The sequence below is a fragment of the Pseudonaja textilis genome, chromosome 1, assembly GCF_049901715.1.
Source record: "Pseudonaja textilis isolate UNSWEBS1 chromosome 1, rPseTex1.2, whole genome shotgun sequence".
Classification (NCBI taxonomy): Eukaryota; Metazoa; Chordata; class Lepidosauria; order Squamata; family Elapidae; genus Pseudonaja; species Pseudonaja textilis.
In genome coordinates this window covers 159332905-159353606 of record NC_141990.1, presented here as the reverse complement: position 1 = coordinate 159353606, position 20702 = coordinate 159332905, and the positions used below count along the sequence as shown (strand labels likewise).

The 20702-nt window shown below is 40.3% G+C and overlaps 2 protein-coding genes across 5 annotated transcripts in view; both read left to right on the top strand.

Annotated features, from left to right (window-relative positions):
* The first annotated feature begins 921 nt into the window (after positions 1–921).
* ITM2B (integral membrane protein 2B) lies at positions 922–13718 on the top strand. The gene is made up of 6 exons (XM_026707677.2): positions 922–1208; positions 4133–4261; positions 8318–8521; positions 9822–9932; positions 11434–11584; positions 13078–13718. The coding sequence occupies exons 1-6, from the start codon at positions 1077–1079 to the stop codon at positions 13164–13166; spliced, it is 816 nt and encodes a 271-aa protein (XP_026563462.1). The 5' UTR covers positions 922–1076; the 3' UTR covers positions 13167–13718.
* A 2482-nt stretch (positions 13719–16200) lies between these two features.
* The window catches only part of RB1 (RB transcriptional corepressor 1), a 48712-nt gene continuing 44210 nt past the window's right edge, over positions 16201–20702 (top strand). For all 4 annotated transcript variants that reach the window (XM_087919453.1, XM_087919451.1, XM_087919452.1 and 1 more), the window contains exon 1: positions 16201–16482. In XM_087919453.1, coding sequence (XP_087775579.1) covers positions 16334–16482 — 149 coding nt within the window. In that variant the 5' untranslated portion in view covers positions 16201–16333. The remainder of the gene's footprint in view (positions 16483–20702) is intronic.

The window sequence follows — 20702 nt, the reverse complement described above, 5'->3', positions numbered from 1 at the left end:
CCTTGAATTGGATTAGCTAGACCAGTCACTTTTTCTCAGCCCTAGGAAGCGGGCAATGGCAAACCACTTCTGAAAAACTTTGCCAAGAAAATTGGGAACTTGTCCAGGCAGAAGAAAAAAACCCCATATGCAGTGGGAAACAAAGATTACATGTCTGTGTTTTTGCCAGGAGTTGAGCTAACTGGCTGGTCTTTAATTTACAGCTCAGGCGGTTATTTAGCCAAAGATGAGCACATCTGTAATAGCAGAAGTAAATATCTGCATTAAAATCCTGGAGGGGGGTGTATGTGCCTGTGTATGACTGTGGGAGTAAAATGAAAGGTTTCAGCTGAATGCATTTAGGAGACATTTTATGACTTAACTCATAGTTGCCTTATTTTCTTTAGTAACTCAATATTACATAGAGCAAGAGTCTTCAAACTTGGCAAGTTTAAGACTTGTGGACTTCAACTCCCAGAATTTCTGAGCTAACATGACTGGAGGAGGAACTCTGGGAGTTGAAGTCCACAAGTCTTAAAACTGTCATGTTTGACAGAGTATGGTCCGAACCAAGAGAGCTTTTTAAGTAATTTCCGACCTAAGACAGCGGTTTTACACCAGCTGAATTCACCCAGTTTCAGACGGTCACAATCTAGCGCCAGCTCTTAAGTTGGCATCTCAGATAAAACCTGAGCAGTTGTGATCATGTTTTTGTGCCTCGGGCAAACTTCTGCAGAAGGAAGGCTTGCGCTCTGCCGCAGCTTTTGGTTTCCTGCGCAGCAGCTCCGACTTCTGGCCCATGGAGTGTGGTTCCCGTTTGCCCTGCGGCGGAGACCTGGCTGCTTGATCCGGCCGTCGACGCTGAGTTGGCTGGCTGGCTCCCGCCTTCGCAAATCCTCCCCCTGCCTCTCGGCTTCCCTGGCTCGGTCGGGCTGGCTCGGCATCTGAGGGCGACAGAGAAAGAGGAGGGAAGCGCGCAGAACCTTCAGCTGCCCCGCTCTGCCCGTGGGACTCGGCGACAAGGAACCGGGGCCCCGATCGGCCACTTTTGCCGCAGCTGCCTGACGCTTTGTTCCTTGCCTTAGCTTTCTGCAGCCATGGTGAAGGTCTCGTTTAACTCGGCCTTGGCGCAGAAAGACGCGGCCAAGAAGGAGGAGGAGGAGGAAGGGGGGCAGAATGAAAAAAACAGCTGCAGCAACCAAGTGCTCATCTTGCCCCCAGACACAAAGGTGAGGAGGAGGTAGGCGCACTGGCGCCGGCAAATGCTCCTGCCGAGGGCAAGCACCAGAAACGAGAGCGGTTCTCCCGGGCGCGGAGCAGCAGCTTATCTTGCAAGCTGCCGTGTAAAAGAGCAACCGGGAAACGCAGCGCCCTGTTTGGAAGGAGGACCGTGTGGACATCCGGGGGGAGCAAGATGGGGTCGAAACAAGGAGGGACTGGGGCGTGCGGGGAGGATATACATAGGGCCTAGTGAGGTTCCGGAAGAAGCTTTAAGCCGGCTGGGGCTTTAGAGAGACGGGTGTATTTATTATGGGTTTTTAACTCGAAGAGTTGCCTCGGAGCACGACAGTAGAAAAGTAGAATATTACCTCAATTTTGGCATATCAGTTTATGAATCTAAAATGGCTGACGCATGAGCAGCCTTTAAACATCGCGGGTGTCTCTTTATATTTACATATTTTATCTCAGTTGCTTAGGACCGGGTCGACCTTGCATTTTTTTGCATAATAACATCTGGATTTTGCTTGGGCTCTGAACCTAAATGGAGTTGGGCCTGATTAGTACTTGGATGGAAGATCCTGGGGAGACTAGATTGAGCTGGGATTTAGGGGGCAAAAGTATATCATATTTTGACATTGGATTAGATGCCATTAAAAGGGCAATGGCAATTGATTTCAAATTTGCTATTCTTGTTCATGAAATCTAATGCGATTTCAACCAGTAATTTTGGAAAGTATTTTTAAATTTTGGATCCTTTGGATCCTATGTGTGTCAAGGGAAACAGAGTTTCTGGCCTGCTTTAAAGCAGGAAACACTCTGGATAACCTTTTCCAGTCACTCCCTGTGCCTGAGGAAGAATGCAAAAGTAAAGCACTAATGAAAATTGCATGCACTTGTCTAGTTGCTAGGTATCCAAACTGACTCAGGAATGGCTTACTTGACTGAAGATTGTGATTTTGGATTTCTTTTCAGTAGATTCAGTAGATTAGATCCAGTATAACTGATCATACAACACCTGTTGTATAACCCATTATTTGGATGTATACAGAACATTGAACCATAAACTAACCAGATGTGCAAGGTTTATACTGTACTGTACAACATTCTAACCTGTAATGTTCCTTGGGACTGACATGGAAGACAGGAGGAAGATCTGGAGCTTAGACAGTGGTCTGATAAGAAATCTTGAGTTCAAAAGAGGGGTGGAGAAAGGGTTTCAGAAGGGATCCTCCGTAGTTTTTGAGAGAGTAAAAGTAGAGGACAGGAGAAGTACTTTCAGACTTGCAGGATTCTATTAACCTTACAATAAATACAGAGCTAGTATTAATTATCTTGCTTATCTGCAGTACCTTGAAAACTATCAATCAAAAGAGGAAATCAAATTTGTTAAAACTATCAAAACTTAGCATGTCATATGTGTGCAGTTTTTAGTTCTTTAAGTGGGCTGATTAAGTGTGGATTTGTGAAAGGAAGTATTCATTCAACCACTTGGTTGTCCTTTGTCCTGATTCTATAACTTACAACAACCTAAAGCAGGGCTCTTCAAACATGACAGCTTTAAGACTTGTGGACTTCAACTCCCAGAATCCCTCCTCCAGTCATGTTAACTTAGGAATTCTAGGAGTTGAAGTCCACAAGTCTTAAAGCTGTAAAGTTTGAAGACTCCTGACCTAAAGTATACTATTTGATCTAAAGAGAGTGGCAACAGTGACCATTTGGAGTTCAAATTAGTCCAAAAAATGTGGGTCAGTCTTGATGGGTAAGAAGTTACAAATAGCATGATATATACTCCTGGAACCTAGGAAGGATTTCTTCTATACTTTTGAAAGAATTTTGTTGTTCATGAGACAACAGGCCAGATGGAAAGAAGAGGCTTCAGGCAATCTCTTTTATTTGGACTTTTCCTGTCCATCAGTACTTGGGCAGCCACACTGGTTCAGGCTTCCTCCCTGGTGATGATGTTGTTGAAAGAGCAGCAATCCAAGAATTCTTGTGAATGAAGAAACTAATCTGTGGCCTCTATAGAAAGTGGTAAGGACAGGGGAAGGAAGATAAACTTTTCTCATGCAATGCAGAAAATGCAGGTGCTATTGTGCCCTCTTCACTAGTGTCTCACTGTTGTGCGACCAAGGTAGCCTACTCATTAGCTGCACACCCAGAAATTTGATGCTAACCACCTACACAGGTGAATCATTATGTAGAGCTGTGCCTACCTTTTCTGAAATTGCTTTTGTTACAACAGTTCACTAAACCCTCTACCTCCTGTAGTAAGTAACCTCATCATCTTGAATAAGGCCCACACTATGTTCTATTGTCTGCATACTTCACAATATGGTTGGTGGTAAACCTAGCACAACTGTCATGGGTCAACAGGATGAACAACAGAATATTTAGGACACAGCCCTGAGGAGAACCTGTGCTCAAGAAAATGGTGTTAGAAATATTAGTCCCAACTCGCATGTATTGGGGCCTATCAGTAAGAAAATCAAGAATCTAGTTGTACAAAGGAGTATTAAAGCCTAAATGGCCTAATTTGTCTACTAGATGCTAAGGGATGATTGTATTAAATGCTGAACTGAAGTCAACAAACAGCATTTGCACATGAGTGCTTTCTAGTATTTAATAATTTAAAAAGTGTTTAATATTTTAATAAATTTATTTTTTAATAAATTTCTGTTTAATAATTAAAAACTGCCTGAAAAAAAATTGTGACCGCTTTTTGCCGATGGAATAGCTTCTGTATTAGAATTCCACCTACCACTCCAGAAGGGAATTCACAGATTCTGTGGAAGATTTGGTGGCGGTTCAAGATGGAAAAGAAAAAAGGAAGCCTGTTAACATAGCATGGACACAAGTAGTGATTGCATTATACCTGCACGATGTAGCTGGATATACCTCACTATTGATTACTTTTTTGTGTGTGACTTTTTAGGATCCAGCAGAAGTGGTGCCTCTTGGAAAAAGAAGAGCTTGGTGCTGGTGTATGTGTTTTGGATTAGCTTTTATGCTTGCTGTTGTAATCCTTGGTGGTGCCTATCTGTACAAGTATTTTCAAATTCAGGTAAATGAAAATATATATATGACCAAGCTTTGAATGTTTTGTTGTTAACTTACTAGCAATTGTCCAACTTGGCTTATCAGGTAAAGTCTTAATATAAAAAAAATCATTTTTAATATTTTTAAACTTGAAAAAATTAACTCAAATACAACATAAGCTAAAAATATATTTAGATTTAAGCTTAATTTTAGGAAATATTTGCTAGTGTTTCTGCGGTGGAAATTAAGTCTTTTGGGGTAACTCTAGAATGACTATCTCTTTAGTTTTCCATTGGTAGAAGTTTTTCAAGTTGTTGAAGTTTCTTACTGTTTTTAGTTACTGTGTTTCTCACAAAATAAGGCCGGGCCTTATTTTTTTTTGACCCCCGAAAAAATGGCTAGGCTGTCTTTTCGGGGGTGACTTAATTCCCCCCCCTTGCATCCTCGGGTGGGCGGGCAGCAACAGCTTGGATGTTGACTTTGGCGTTGGTGGGGCACTTTGTATCGGGAGACCTTCCGCCACTGTTGCTGTCCCTTCTCCCTTTCTGCTGTGGCGTTTAGAGCAACGCCATGGCGTTTGGCACAGCCACGTGCGGCCAGCCAGGGCTCCTCCCTGCAACCGGAGCCTGGCGGAGACACTTGGCTTCAGGGGTTCCTGTCGCTGCTTTCCCTTCGAAAATAAAGCCAATTCTTTTAAAAACGACGCCCTACTACAACAAAGACTCTCCTGCCCAAGAGGGCAACCCAACCCCACGTGGGGAGGCGAATGTCCCGGGGCCGCAGCGCAGGATTGGCCCACCTCGGGAGAAGCGCCCAGCTGCCATCCCTGCCTGGCGCCAGGCAGAGCATGAAGAGCTTCGCCTGGGGCGCCCAGCACAGCTGACAGGGGGGCCCTCCTGCCTGGCGGCAGAGCTCTCACCAACGCAATGAGCGCCTCCACGCCAGGCCCTCCGCTCATCCCACCAGAGCTGTGCGGGCTGGGCAGAGCCGGGAAAGCGAGCCACAGGTGCGTGCCCACCTGCCAAGCAAAAGAGCTGGGCCGACCTGAGCTTGGCTTCCTTCCCAAGTCCCTCCAGCGTGAACCTGAAGGGGCTACCAGGAGAGGCTGCCGAGGCAGTGATAGCGCCCACCTGTCCACGGACAGGGAGGCGAGGTGATGGCAACGCTGCTTCCCTGGCCGGTGGAGAGAGCTCAAAGCCGCCCGTCCTTTCCACCCCTCGCCCAGCCCGTCCCCACACATCTCCAAATGCACTGGCAGCTCCAAACGCTGCAGCAGAACAGGCATCAGGCAAAGGAGCTGACTCAGCGGGGCTCAGCTTGGAGGAGGATGCGGCGCAGGCCGTCGCCTTGCCTCCCTGTCAACAGATGGGTGGGCGCTATCACTGCCTCGGGCAGCCTCTCCTGGTGGCCCCTTCGGGTTCAGGCTGGCGGGACTTGGGAAGGAAGCCAAGCTTGGGTCAGCCCAGCTCTTTCACTTGGCAGGCGGGCGCGCACCCGCGGCTCGCTTTCCTAGCTCCCCCCAGCCCGCACAGCTCTCGCGCGGCCCTGACGGGATGAGCAGAGCGTCCGGCAGGGAGGCGCTCGCTGCCTTGGTGAGAGCTCCGCCGCCAGGCAGGAGGGCCCGCCTGTCAGCTGCATTGGCCGCCCCAGGCGAAGCTCTTTGCGCTCTGCCCAGTGCCAGGCAGGGATGGCGGCTGGGTGCTTCTCCTGGGGTGGGCCGATCCTGCACTGCGGCCCTGGGACATTCGCCTCCCCACGTGGGGTTGGGCTGTCCTCTCAGGCAGGGGAGGCTTTGTCATACCGGTAGTAGGGTGTCTTTAGAAGAATTGGCTTTGCCTTCGAATGTGAAGGGAAGGCAGCAACACGAGCGCCTGAAGCCGAGTGTCTCCGCCAGGCTCCCGTTGCAGTGAGGAGCCCTAGCTGCCTGCACGTGGCTGTGCCAAACGCCGTGGGGTTGCTCTAAATGCCGCGGCAGCAAGGGAGAAGGGAAAGCAATGGTGGCAGAAGGTCTCCCAATACGAAGTGCCCCACCAATGCCAAAGTCAATGCAGGCAGCACCATATCCGGGTATGCAACAAAAGTATTTCCTAACGGCAAGCCCCCCCCTGCCATTTCCCCCCATTTCGCATGTTTAATATAGGCCTTAATTTGGGGGGGGAGGGGCTTAATTTGATTTTATGCCGATAAAACATACTGGGCCTTCCTATTGGTGGAGGCCATATTGTTGGAGAAACACAGTAGAAATATTGCAAATGGGAAATATATAATATGTACTGTCTGTTGTCTCCATAGGAAATATATATTTTAACCTGAATAAAACCTGAATAAAATATTAACTGTATATACAAATGTAAATTATTTAAAGTAATGGGTGAAATGTAATTTGTTAAACTTTTATATTGGGGGGGCGGAAATCAAAGTGTTTTTATTTGTGGTGTTTATTTCGCCTTCCCTTCAGACACTCTGAGCAACGTATTTTTCAATTCCAAACACTTTTACTTTTAAAACTTAGAAATAAAAGGGAGAAATAAGCAATGACCAGGACATCTGTCTTTTTTCTCCCAAGTGGCAGCAAGTGTTATGATAGCAGAAAGGATATCTATTGCTCCTCTTTGTCAGTCAGATTCAGAAGGACAGCTAGCTCTTCTTTCTTGCCTACAAAGGTTACTTTTCTGGATGCAGCAGTTTGGGCTCATTATTTTTTTCTGTATTATTACTTCGCTGTGATCACCAGTGCAGTTTAACAGTATCTTTGAATTCACCAGCTATAGGAACCAGGCTAATGTTGGAAAGTTAATTGAAGACTACAGGATATAAAATTGTCTTGAATATTCGATCCAAACAGCCTGGTGGTATCTTCATCTAACATCCTTATCGAATTAATGTAATTTTCTAGGACATAGCATATAGTCAAACTAATACTGTGGGTGGTTTGTACAACAAACTGAGCTAAAATAGTTTGTTTCTTTGTGATTACATACACAATTAGTCTAGGGCCAAAAATAAGTTGTTATTCATTTTACTTATAGTTTGCTTGTGCATTAGCAAAGGAAAGGCAGTATTCACCATAATAATGTTAAAGTGCGTATGTATGACTTGCTGAAAAATGTTGGTTGGTTAAATTAAGCTATCCAGTGTCATCTTAATCTCATTATGTTGGTCATATAATAATTGCTAGTGGTTGACCTGAACTTCAGAATATAATTTCTATGTCTACTAAGGCAACTAGAATTTCCAGCTGCTGTTATCTAGAATTTCAAATAACAACTGGTCATTCTCTGGTCAACTTTAGATCGATGGATACAAAATAGTCTGACTCAGAGGCCTGGGTGATTTCTGAAGGGGCTTGGTATTTTTTACCTTGTTTGTCAGCAAATGTTCTGGATAATTGATACTATCATTCCTAACCACCTTTTTCCTTTAAAACTCCCACAAATGACAAAAATGGGCAGGAACTGAACTGAAAGCAGTAATTTTAGTGTTTGGAGATAGCTTAATAGTGGGAAATAACTTGTCTTTCAATGGACCTCCTTTCTCATTCTTAAAAGTTGAAAAAATGTATATTGCAAAAGTTTGGCATTTTGCTGATGTAATTTTAAAACCCTGGGTATCTTTTAGGGCGTACAGTATGCTCACATTTGTGCTAAGCCACAATATGGATTCTCATTTTTTATTTTTGTTCTTTGGGTTGTCTGAACCAAAACCAAAATGGTTATGCTTATCTGAATAACACCAATGTAGTCAACTACGGTTCATTTAATAATTAAACAAATATGTATGAAATTTGTATGAACCTATCCTGAGGTTTTGTAATAAATATTACTTAATGGTTGGCCAGTACAAAAAGTTGTAAGTTCAAACTACGTCTCTTTTCAGATGATAGATAGTAATCTTCCTCCGATGATAAATTCTGCTTTGAATAAACTATAATATCATCTAATAAGCTTAAAAATAGAGTGGCTATTCTGGATTTGAGATTTTAGCAGTGATGAGGTGGGGGTGGAAATGTGTTGCAACAGGATTCATGAACTCTGCTTTGTTTTGCATTGGTTTACGTGTATTACCTTTGGTTTTTTTTTAGGAAGACGTTTACTTCTGTGGAATTAAATATATTGAGGATGGCTTGACCCTAACTGACTCAGATACAATTGCTTCAGCTCCTCGTTATCAGATAATTGAAGAGAGTATCCAGATCCTCCAGGAGGAGGATGTTGAGTTCATTAGTGTGCCAGTTCCAGAATTTGCTGACAATGATCCAGCTGATATTGTCCATGATTTCCAGAGGGTAAGGATAACATTATAACTGGAGGAAAAGGGATTTGTTCTCCCATTGAAGTTACTGATTTTTTCTGGTGTCTTGATTATATTTGTATATACACTGGTACGTGCACAAAGAAAGCCTAAGTAAGTCCCAGAGTGGAGGAAGTAAAAAGGACTGCATAGATTGGTTAGAGTCGTGGTGGTGCAGTGCTTAGAATGCAGTATTGCAGGCTAATTCTGCTGACTGCCAGCAGTTTGATAGTTCGAGTCTCACTGGCTCAAGACTGACTCATCCTTCCATCCTTCCAAGGTTGGTAAAATGAGGATCCAGATTGTTGGGGGCAATATATTGACTCTGTAAACTGCTTAGAGAGGCTGTAAAGCATTGTGAAACAGTATATACTGTATTTCTAAGTGCTATTGCTATTAAAGCCTGCAAAATTCTGAATTCTCTGAGGAAATAATTTAATAATGTAAGAACGAGCAAAAGACTCCTTGTATCCAAGCTTCTAAAAACAATGTGCCTTTTCAGGGTTAATGTTAGGCTGAAATATTTAATACTACTTAGAATTTACAAAGAACACTCTTTCCCACCTTTTACTTGTGATATATTGCACTAAAATTTTAATACAATATTAAAAAAATATAAAAATAGCCCAGCCTACCAAAAACAGATCTGTAAAAGACAGACTAGGAATACGAATTAAAATAGGCAAGAAAATGCTAAGAGAACTCCTGTCCACCCTAGACAAGTTCAAATTTAAAAATGGATTACATATTAGAGTTCAGAAGGAGCTGGCAGATGGGGTCGGGGTACACGTGCAGGGGTCACACATGCATGCGCGGGGTGTGCAGGGGGGGTTAGGATGCATGCGTGGGGACGCACACACGTTTGCATTTTGGGGATGTGCACATGTGCACTTTGGGCACTTGGTGCTGAAATGGTTAGCCATCATGGGACTAGACAGACATTTATCTGTCTCCTCTCGGGTCCCCTGCTTGAGCAGGGGATTGGACTAGATAGGAGATCTCCAAGGTCCCTTATTCTGTTATATACCTATCATGTATTATTTTGATCTGTATTTATTGTTTTAAATGTATCTGGAACATATGAAGTTAAAAGACTATTCTGGAATACTTTCCTTAAGCTAGTTTTTTGGGGGGTTATCAGAAAATAATGTTTTGATAACTAGAGACTGAAATGGAATAATTGATACATAAAGTACTTAAATTTTGGTCTTTGAAAGATCAGTATAATATACTAAGTCAGATAAAATGTTACACATTCTAACACTATTAAGAACTTCATGACATTTCTTTTTTAGAGACTTACAGCTTATCTTGACCTCAGCCTGAATAAGTGCTATGTCATTCCACTGAATACGTCGGTTGTTATGCCACCTAAAAACTTCTTAGAACTGCTGATCAACATCAAAGTAAGTTTAAAATAGAGGTTTTTTTTAATGTATTCAGTATTCCTTATGTTTATTAAGCTAATTTATGTCCCAGTTGATTAGAATGACTGTGAACCTAGTTTTATCCAATTATGATATGCATTATATAAGCTGATTCCTTTGTATAGTTTCTGATATGGTATTTATTTATTTCATTGTCAGGGCAAGTAAAATGCAACAAAACCCCAACCCATCAGTTAATAAGCTAAACCATTTAAGATGCTATTAAAAATAATTTTCCACTCTCATTTATATTAACATTTTTACTACCCTACGCTAAACCCATTTAGTGATAGCCCCTCCAAACAGAACCAGACCTTATGTGCAATTTTTTCTTTACTTATGGTCCAACAAACATCAAACAGACAAGTTTAAAAAATTAATATACATAAATTACATAAAAGGTGACCAAAACTATAAAGAAGGCACCAGCTGCTTCCCATGGGCTAAAGCTACAGGTAATAATTTTGCCAGTGCCATTGAGAAATTGTCATTTTAAAGAAAATCAGTGCCCTCCTTGTAATGAGGAGAGTTTGTAATAACTGGATGGAGTTATATGTTTTAAGTGCCGTTGTTTGTAGACTGGACATTTTAATAAAATATGGAATATAAATTCAATCTTCATATTTGAACATAACAACATTTTCATTTGAACAATTGAAATAACTTAAAATTGTCACCCTGTTGGGTACATAATTTGGGCTAGAGGGAAAAAAAGCCTCTTATGTGATAAAAGAAAAAATGCTCAGGGAGAGTCAAGGAAGTTGGGAGAATTTTATTACAGACGTGAGTGATTTGGGCCTTGACTGACTAGATGATCTAAGTTACAGACCTTCCTTTTGAGTTCTGCTCAGGTTTTTGTGAGGCCTAAAGTAAATAATGTAAAGCTAGTATTGACAGACCACAATTTGTCTTTGCAGGGTGATACAAAGCTATTCTTCAGGGCTAAGATGAAACACAGGGACCACCCTAAAGAATTTATCTTGCTTGAGACCCTAAGCATTGTAGTTTTGCATGGGCCCTGAGCTGAGCCCAGTGTGTGCTATTTTTAGAAACAGGTTGGAAAGGGTACAAGTTGGATATATTCTTACACAGTTGGGTACCATACAGCAGCAGCATACCCAAAATGTTGACTAGCTTGAATAGCTTAATGGTATGCCATTTGGATTTTAAAAATCAGTTGGCATCCTGGAAGTATTTTTTTAAAAGACAAACTTCTCTGGCAAAGAAATTTTTACTGACTTGTATAGGGGACTATTGGTTCTCAGTCCATGATTTAAACTATGATCCCTTGAAAAAGAAGGAAATGGGCTGTTTTCTTTCTGTGTCTTAAGATTGATATTCTTCGTAGGCAAAATTGTAGATATAAGTTAATAAATATAAATTCACATAAATTGAATTAATAATAAAGAAGTTAAATGAAAATGAATGTGACAGATTTAATACTTTTTAAAACTCTTCATGATTCTATTAATTCATGTAGGCTGGAACATACTTGCCACAATCGTACTTGATCCATGAGCAGATGATAGTCACTGACCGCATTGACAATGTGGATCAACTGGGTTTTTTCATTTATCGCCTATGTCGTGATAAAGAGACTTACAAATTGCAGCGCAAGGAAGCACTGAAAGGTATGGTATAAGCATAGATGAAATAATAAAGATAGCCATAATTAATGTTTTGTTTCCACATCAAACTATGCAAAACTAATTTTATAGTGTGTATATATTTTGCTGCATTGTAATAAAATCTGATACATGCAGTCTTCTTTTACCAATGTTAATTGGGATCAGGAACACCATCACTAAGCGATATGGTCATAAGGCATGACATTGTGTGACATAATCTATGACAACAGTTGCTGAAATTCGATGAAACTATGTGATTGCAGCATCCTGCCATTACCATTTGCAATCTCTTGCTAGCTTTCTGATTGACTGCATATTGAAATCCAGTAGAGATGGTCACAGGTAGTGATCACATGTCCATGGGATGTTGTAGCATCATAATTGTAAGTCACCAAATGTGATAGTATGATTCTGGGGACCCTACAACTTGGTATACCATTGCAACATCAAAGGATGGCTAATAAGTGGATTAAAAATGACCATAAAAATATCCATGCCTCTTATAGCACCTAATTTTTAATGTTACAGATGTGCATATTTAATATACTGTATGCAAAGCTTTAAAACAATTTTTTTTTTGCCTTTGAATATTTCATGTCAGATTCCAATGTCAGTAATTCTATGCTTAGAACAATGTTCTGGTTGGGAAAAAATGGTTCCTGATAAATTATGAATATACCCTGTTATAAGAAATGATGGGGTATATCTGTGGCTAAATTATTTGGTGCAATGGTGTGTTAATTTTACTAATATTACTTTCATATATTAAAATACTTTTGTACATTTTCCCCACAAATGTTTGGCAAAACTACATTTATGTACTACTACCATTCACTTTGATAAATTAAGCATGTGGTTAAACTTACCAACATTAATGACATTTAAAAGTATTTCATTGGAAATTTTATCATGTCCAGTATGTTTAGATACAATGCATCATTTTACAATAGTATTTTTTAGGACAATGAAGTCCTTAAGTGATAGGGAAGAGACTTGAAATTAAAGATTTGATTACTTATTTAAATTATTTAAATTAAGTTACTTATTTATTTGATCTCTCTCTCCCCCAAAAAAAAAAAGATAGCAGATAGAAAAGTTTGGATATACTTCATGTTGAGAACAGTGCTTTTAAAAAAAAAAAACACAACAACCCATAATGCTCTTGTTTAGGCTCACCTGTCTTCCCATTGTTAATAATAGGAAGTGCTGTGGCATTGTATGAGTATATGTGGACTGGGATCAAGGTACTGCAGTGCTGCCTGAGAACAGCTATGTGGACGGGAATGCTGTAGTGTGAGCACATACTACAGAGTACAAGATCTCTGGGATCTCATAATGGAGCTCCTTGAGAAGTGACTTATGACCTTTTCTGCTGCCATGGACCTTCTTGTGGCAAGATGGCAGGAAAGGTCGCAAATGCATATTTTTCCATACAAGACAATATATAGAGTTTATTTATAAAATAATTCAATATTTTGTTCGTTCTCCCATAATAGGCATTCACAAGCGTGAAGCAGGTAATTGCCGGATAATTCGACATTTTGAGAACAGATTTGCGATGGAAACGCTTATTTGTGAAGAATAAGGAATGCTACTGTAACAAAAAATTAAAAAGATACTTCAATTTATCCTTTCTATTATGTGCAGTGATTTTTTTTTATAATCATTTATGTAAAGAATAGACAAGGCTACATAACTGAATCCAATTACTTAATCTCATGAAACATCTTTATGTCATATTTTGAAATATGTTATTTTTATGTTTGAATAGAAGCTGTATATTGTTAGTGTATTTCACATAATAAATCCTGAACTATCAGGAGGTAAATTGTGCATCCAATATTACCAAAAATTCCTATAAAATAATTCTAGTTAAAAGCTAAAAAATGTATAGATCGGTTGCAACTTTTGAGGTTTTAAACAGTGTATTAGTACATTATTGATTACAGCTCATTAAGAAACATTTTATAATAAAAATTGAATTTGTTGTGTTTCCAGTCACACTTAAATTCACTTCAAATTGGCTGTGCTAGTATAGGAGTCCGCTGTACAAACTCCAGCAGTTATTTCACATTACTGACTTGTATATAAGCTATGTGTATGCAAAAGAAAATAAATACAAATTTGTTTGTGTAAATGTTTTTGCTAAGTTATTTTACATAAACTGTTTGTCTAAGAAGTGTATTTTAGAAATTACTGGAGTTAAATTTTTAATAATTACTAGGTTACTAAATCTTGGAATTATTTAATTTTATTTGTAGTAATGTTTTAGAGTAGAACTGAAACACTGTTTCTAAAAAAGTAAATGTTAAAGTGTTGGGTTTTTTTTTTAATCAAAGGTTTATCATTCAATTGTGTATTGTGTAGCAAAGAATTAATTTTTTTGAAATCCCTTCCCTGGCAATCTCTCTGCAAGGTGAGGGAAACCAGTCAGGCACAGGAGAGGTGCAGAAGTGGCTTTTTCCCCATCCACTCCAGAGAATGAAGAGATTGGAGAGGAAGGGATTACAAGAGAGGAAGTAGGTACACATTGGGAATGTATTTGAATAGTATGTTTGCAGCTGCCAATGACAGTACATTGCTTGTGTTGTGTATTCCTCAGAGCGCTTGTGTATTCCTCAGAGCGCATGCTTATTCTCTTGTAATCCCTAACTCTGCAATGGGAAAAAAACAAGGTCGAACTGTATTGAAAATATGTATTGAAAAATATGTATTGATTGTAACAGTGATCATGTGACAAAAGAATGTGGTGAAGGTTGTAAATGTGGGCATTAGTTATAAAATTATTTTTTCAACACCATCATAACTTTGAAGGTCCTGGACAAGGCACTCAGTAAGTGAGCCCTATCTGTATTGGCATGGATTTCATGGAAAAATGTTCTGAAGAACTGAAAAAAGGAGAACAAAATTCAAATATAGAGTTGTTTATGCCCAGATAGAAATAGTTTAAAATAATAAAAACTCAAAACAGGTAAGAATGTTGGAATTGGTGATGTTAGTCAAGGTACGTCTAATTTTACCGGCAGATTTTGGTTATGTTCAAGGTAACTAAATCACTGATCCAGTAACAATTATTGCACATAAAAAGATCAGTTTTTCAGGTAAGGATTTATTAGGCAAGTCTTATGAGCCACATAGATATAGTGTAAGACATGAGCTGTAGTTTAAATAGCCTCTAATTTAGCTTTAACTTTTCTATATTGGGCCTCCAAAAACTATTTTGAGAAGATTGTTGAAGCATGCTACAATTAGTGATATTTGGAATTTGTAGATTATGTAATGTGAATATCTTGGTGGTTTGAAAAATAGGCTTGACTATGTCAGACTTAAAGAATCCTCCATCCAACACGTGGATTTTAAGTCTTGCCATACCAGATTGTGAGTTCAAGTCCTGCTTTAGCTATGGGTGACTTTGGGCCAGTCTCTCTCTCAGCCCAACCCACCTCACAGGGTTATTGTTAGGAAAACAGGAAGAGAAAGGTGTGTTGGATATGCTTCCTTCCTTGAGTTATTTGTAAAAGTAATAAAGATGGGCTACAAATATAAAAATTCTATGGTTAACATATTGTGTAACCCTTTAAATCAGGGGTGTCCAACCTTGGCAACTTTAAGACTTGTGGACTTCAACTCCCAGAATTCTCAAGCAAAGCAAAGCTGGCTGAGGAATTCTGGGAGTTGAAGTCCACAAGTCTTAAAGTTGCCAAGGTTGGACACCCCTGCTTTAAATGATAGTGATTTCCATTTGAACTAAGTTTCAAATTCTGATTATTTCTGCATGAATATTCACTTTGATTTGAGATCAAAGTGCAATACTGATAAACGTAGCTGAAGATCGGTGGGTTATGATTTCCATAGAACCAACGTGGTTGACTTGGTGATGCGAAGCAACAAGTCACAACATGTCTTGCATGGAGCACACAAGTACACCAGCTTCTGCCCAGCAAACCTAGCGAAAGGGGTCTACGGCAATAATTGTTGGCTTGAATATCACAATATATCTGTTCACAATAAAAGCAGCCACTAAACCAGGGGTCCCCAAACTTGGCAACTTTAAGATTTGTGGACTTCAACTGCCAGAATTCTCCAGCCAGCTGTGCTGGGAGTTGAAGTCCACAAGTCTTTAAAGTTGCCAAGTTTTAAGACCTCTGTACTAAACCATGTCAGTAGTTATTCCCGGCACACCAGCAGAAGGGCTAGAAAAGGGTAGCAGCAAACACTCCTCTGCCGTTCAAAGCAACTTTGAGAGGCGCCTGTTCTTCCCGGGCGGCTGCCTTCCCCTTTTCTTTGTGCAGACCCTCTTAAGCAGGGCCCCCAAACTTGGTGACGAATTGTGCTTGGCAACGAATCTTCTGGGAGTGGAAGTCCACAAGTCTTAAAAGTTGCTAAGTTTGGAGACCTTTGCTCCTAAGAGACATTGCACCAAGGCTCGGCCTTTGCCCACGCAAATGAAACATTCACTGCTTCCCTCCTTCCCAGTTCCGAAAACGTTGCAGAGATAGAATTAGGGTTCCCCATTATGCCCGTGAAAACCAGCCCGGTTCCCAGGAAGCCCCGGCTGAGTGCGAGCCGCACCCGTCGATGTATCTCAACTGCAGGCTCCGCCGGAGCTAATCACCAGAAGTGACGTCTGGGGGAGGGGAGCGAAGCATTTTCCCGCGGTTTGGGAGACGGGCGGGGATGCTTTGAGGAGGGCGGCTACGGTAGTGGCCGGGCTTTTCGGCTTGCAGCGTCTGGGCTCCCGCGGGAACCTCTATGTGGCTGGAGGCGTCGAACATGGCGCCGACCAGTCCCCCCCGGAAAATGGGAACAGGCTTCCCAAGCCAGACGGAGGACAGCTCCGAGGCCGCGGGGGACTCTGAAGCGGCCGCCGCCCCCGCCGCCGCCCCCCAGGCTCCTGACAGGTCTGTTGCCGCCCGCAGTGGTAGCTCTCGCCTGGGGACGGAGGGGTGGGCTGGGGTGGGTGGGTGGTGAGGCGTGGGGCAGCAAGTGAGAGCTGGGTCAGGAGAGAGAGAGCCGTCAGTCCAGCCCTTTGAGGTTGCCATCTTCTTTTCTGCGGAAGGAAGGAAATTCGCGGCCTCTACCTCTCGATCGCTCCTTGGACTAAGGGAGTTATATTTCTGGGACTCACGGCTGGATTTCTTTTCTTCCCCTAGAGCTTGTGTGTTACATCGAAAATAAAACGATCTAAATAAAATAAAATAACCAACAGACCCTTTCCCCGTTTTAAAAGCTGTCGCCCTTATTTCCTCTTGGAAATCGAAGGGGTGGCAGACGAGGTCCAAGGGGAGTGAAACATCTTGAATGGCTTGGAAAAGATGCTCAGGAGACTAAACGTACATGTGAATAAACGCCCAAACTGATAGTGCTGAGTTTTGAGCTCAGTGATATTTTACAGAACAGAGGAATGCCAGGCTTCATTCTCAGCGGTTGCCTTAATTGATCAGGTTTAATGGCTGCTAAGCATGGAGTTGAGAACATGTTTCTCTTGTTGCCTGTGCAGCTTTCCTTTGTGGTTGTTTGGCTCATCATAATGTGAATTTTACCTGTGAGATAGATGACCTTGCAAAAGAAACAGAAAAAAATTATAAACATTGCCAACTTCTTGAGATTTCTCTTTCCACAATAAATACCTGGAAATGACTTGTGTGTGTGTGTGTGTGTGTGTGTGTGTGTGTGTATATATATATATATATATATATATGTTTTCTTAAGTTTTCGTGGGTACTTACATGTATAGCATTCAGCTTTGTTCTGGTATTTTCTCACGTCATTGTAGTTGTGCTTTTAAAATTGTAGCAAGGTTTCGGCAGAATCTCATCTGCCATCATCAGGCTTCTGATGAGATTCTGCCGAAACCTTGCTACAACTTTAAAAGCACAACTACAATGACGTGGGAAAATACCAGAACAAAGCTGAATGCCATATATATATATATATATATATATTTGTGTGTCTGTGTGCAATAAATTGTACTGAAAAGGAAAGGCTGTGCTATAACAAACTCCAAATAATAATTATTGATTAAAATTAGTTTTCTGTAAAATCCTTTTCTCTATTTGCCTATACTGTAAAAACCACACATTCTTCACAGATATCTGAATACTCTTTCCCTAAAGCAGTAATAGTAAAAGAACCCAAGATGGAGATGCCTTAGGAAGGGGTTAAACAGAAGAAGGAATAGATCATTGGGAGGAGAATAAGAGAAATAACAACTGGAAAGAAGAAAGTACCTGTTTAGATATTATGGAAAATATTAAAAGATCAGCAAAGCAAGGAACACTAGATGATATTAAAAATCTATCTAGCTTTTCTGCAGCAGTGTTTTCAGTCATATTAAAAAAAAAAACCTGAGACTGTGTCAAGAGCAAGGCTGGTGGAAGATGAGCCATCTCTTCAGGAGATAGTATAACTGCATTTTAAGAATAGTATAATTTGTTGTGAAAACTTGAACATAAATTTGAATATTGGCTCCTTTTTTGTCATGACTTTCACCTGATGTCAAGCTTTGTTCAACAAGACTAGAGCAGGTACAACTGGAGGGTGCACAACAGAAGGGAATAGAAAAGAGATTTGTTGTAGAAATACTAAAGAAACACAAACATTTCACTGCTATGTATCAAGTGCAAGCCTAATTTACAGTGAAGTGAAATTTTAAATAGTGCCTTTTTCTCCCACCCTGCACAATTTAACGAGCTTACAATCACAGGAGGTTGGGAGGAATATTTTCCACCTGTTTTTGATTAAAGACCTAGTCTGGTTTCAGCCTGTTTTTTTCTCTCTCTTGATCTTGCAAAAACTGTCTATAGCATCAAAATATTCACTGAAAAGCCTTAGAAGAGAGGTAGTTCGATTTGGTGGTTAAGGCAAGGGTCTACAAACGTGGCAAGTTCAAGACTTGTGGACTTCAACTCCCAGAATTCCTGAGCTAACATGAGTGGAGGAGGACTTCTGGGAGTTGGAGTCCACAAGTCTTAAAGCTGTCAAGTTTGAAGACCTCTGGGTTAAGCCAATAGGTAGAGACTGTGAGTTCAACTTCCACCTTAGCCATGAAAGCCAGCTGGGTGACCATGGGCCAGTCATTCTCAGCTTAACTTGCCTCAGAGAGTGGTTGTTTATGGGGAAATAGGTGAAGAAAGGTGTGGTACATATGTTCACTGCCTTGAATTATTTGTAAAAATAATAAAAGTGGTATACAAACAAAATAATAGCTATTTGGAAGATTCCACATTCTGGAGTAATACGTTAAGAAACTGCTAAATATGTAGAACTTATGAACTTTGTGCAAGTGTCCCTGTATGCTGATCGTAGAAATTAAAGTGTAATTGTGTTTCATTTTGCCTGAAATATCTTTAAGAATTATATGATTTAATGACCAATACTTGTGACCTATCTTTTTTTCACCATGTGTCACAAAGTTGCCTTTTAGAGGTAGTCCTCAACTTACAACAGTTCACTTAATGATCGTTCGAAGTTACAGTGGCACTGAAAAAAGTGATTATGACCATTTTTCACACTTGTGACTGTTGCAGCATGCCCATGGTGACATGATTTACATTTGGGTGCTTGACAACTGATTCATATTTATGACAGTTGCTATGTCCTGGGGCCATGTGACCATCTTTTGCAACCTTCTGACAAGCAAAGTGAATGGGAAGGTCTGATTCACTTAAGAACTTTGTTATTTAACAACTGCAGTGATTCACTTAAATGTGACAAAAGTCATAAAATGGGACAAAACTCACTTTAATTTTTCACTTAACAACATAAATTCTGGGCTCAATTGTTGTCATAAATTAAATATATATATTCAGCAATTTAAATGGAGACATTTTCAATTTGCAGAAAGAGCTTAGATATGATCTTTTTTCTAGTGCACATTTTTCGAGCCCAAATACTGTTTTATGGGAGTAAATACAGTGGAACCTTGGGTCGTGAACGCTTTTGACAGCGACCAAATCGGGTGACGACCTAAAATTTTGGAAAATGTTTGCATCTGGTAGCGAACACATCCTCAGGTGGCAACCAAACACAGCCGCAGTGATTTTTCCTGCTGTACCATTTTTTTTGTCCACAGATGCACAGTCAATCTTGCTTCCAGTCACGACCAAATCGGGTTGCGACTGAAGTCCTGGAATGGATTATGGTCGTGATCGGAGGTTCCACTGTAGTCTTGAAAATCCCAATTCCTTTTTCCCCTCCCCCCAACCCCCACTTAACTGATAAGATAGCTCCTGGAAGTTAATGTATTTTTTTCTCCATCTCATTTTTGAATTTCTCTTACAAACTTCATACCCATGGACTTTTCCAGATATGTGTATATGAATGTATGTATCCAGATATTTATAGATTGTCCATGATTAATAATTGTGTAGTTTAAAAATGAAAATGGGGGAAAAGAATGACAGACTAATAGACTAATAGACCAAATAGACAGATTAATAGACCAAACATTCTAAAAGAGATCCTTTACCCAGTATAACCCATAGCGTGGGGCTGGTTTAAGTAAAATTATATATGTATATAAAATACTAATTAAAACATTTGGCCTAATTTACTTTTAAAACTTGATAGTATTGCTTCTCATCTTTCATGTATCTGAAACAGCCTCAAGACAATGCTTCTTTGCCAAAACTATTTCTTAACCAGCCATCAGTTTTATAGTGGTAAAAAAAAGATAGCTATTACTCTGAAGTTTAATATAATTAGTGTTCTCTTTTTCACTTTTCTTTCTTGTTACCTTTATCTATCCTCTTAATATTTTACTGTCTTAGTAAGAATAGGATATAGAATATTGGCATAATATTCAGGGGTGGGATTCAAATTTCTTAACCGATTATGTGGGCATGGCCTAATTTATGGGTGTGGCTTGGAGGTCACATGACTGGCTGGGTGTGGCTTGTATGTAAATATTTATATAAATACTGGATTTTTTATTTTAAGAAAAGCAACTTTTACCCAAAATCAGGCAAAGCAGGCAGGCAGATTGAGTTGCTCACAGAATCACAAATTCACTCAGAGATCTACCATGCTGCAATCTGCTGCCTGAGTCTGTCACATAAAATTTGCTAGCAATCAAACTCACAAAATTAACGCACAACACACCATGTATGTAAATATTGAA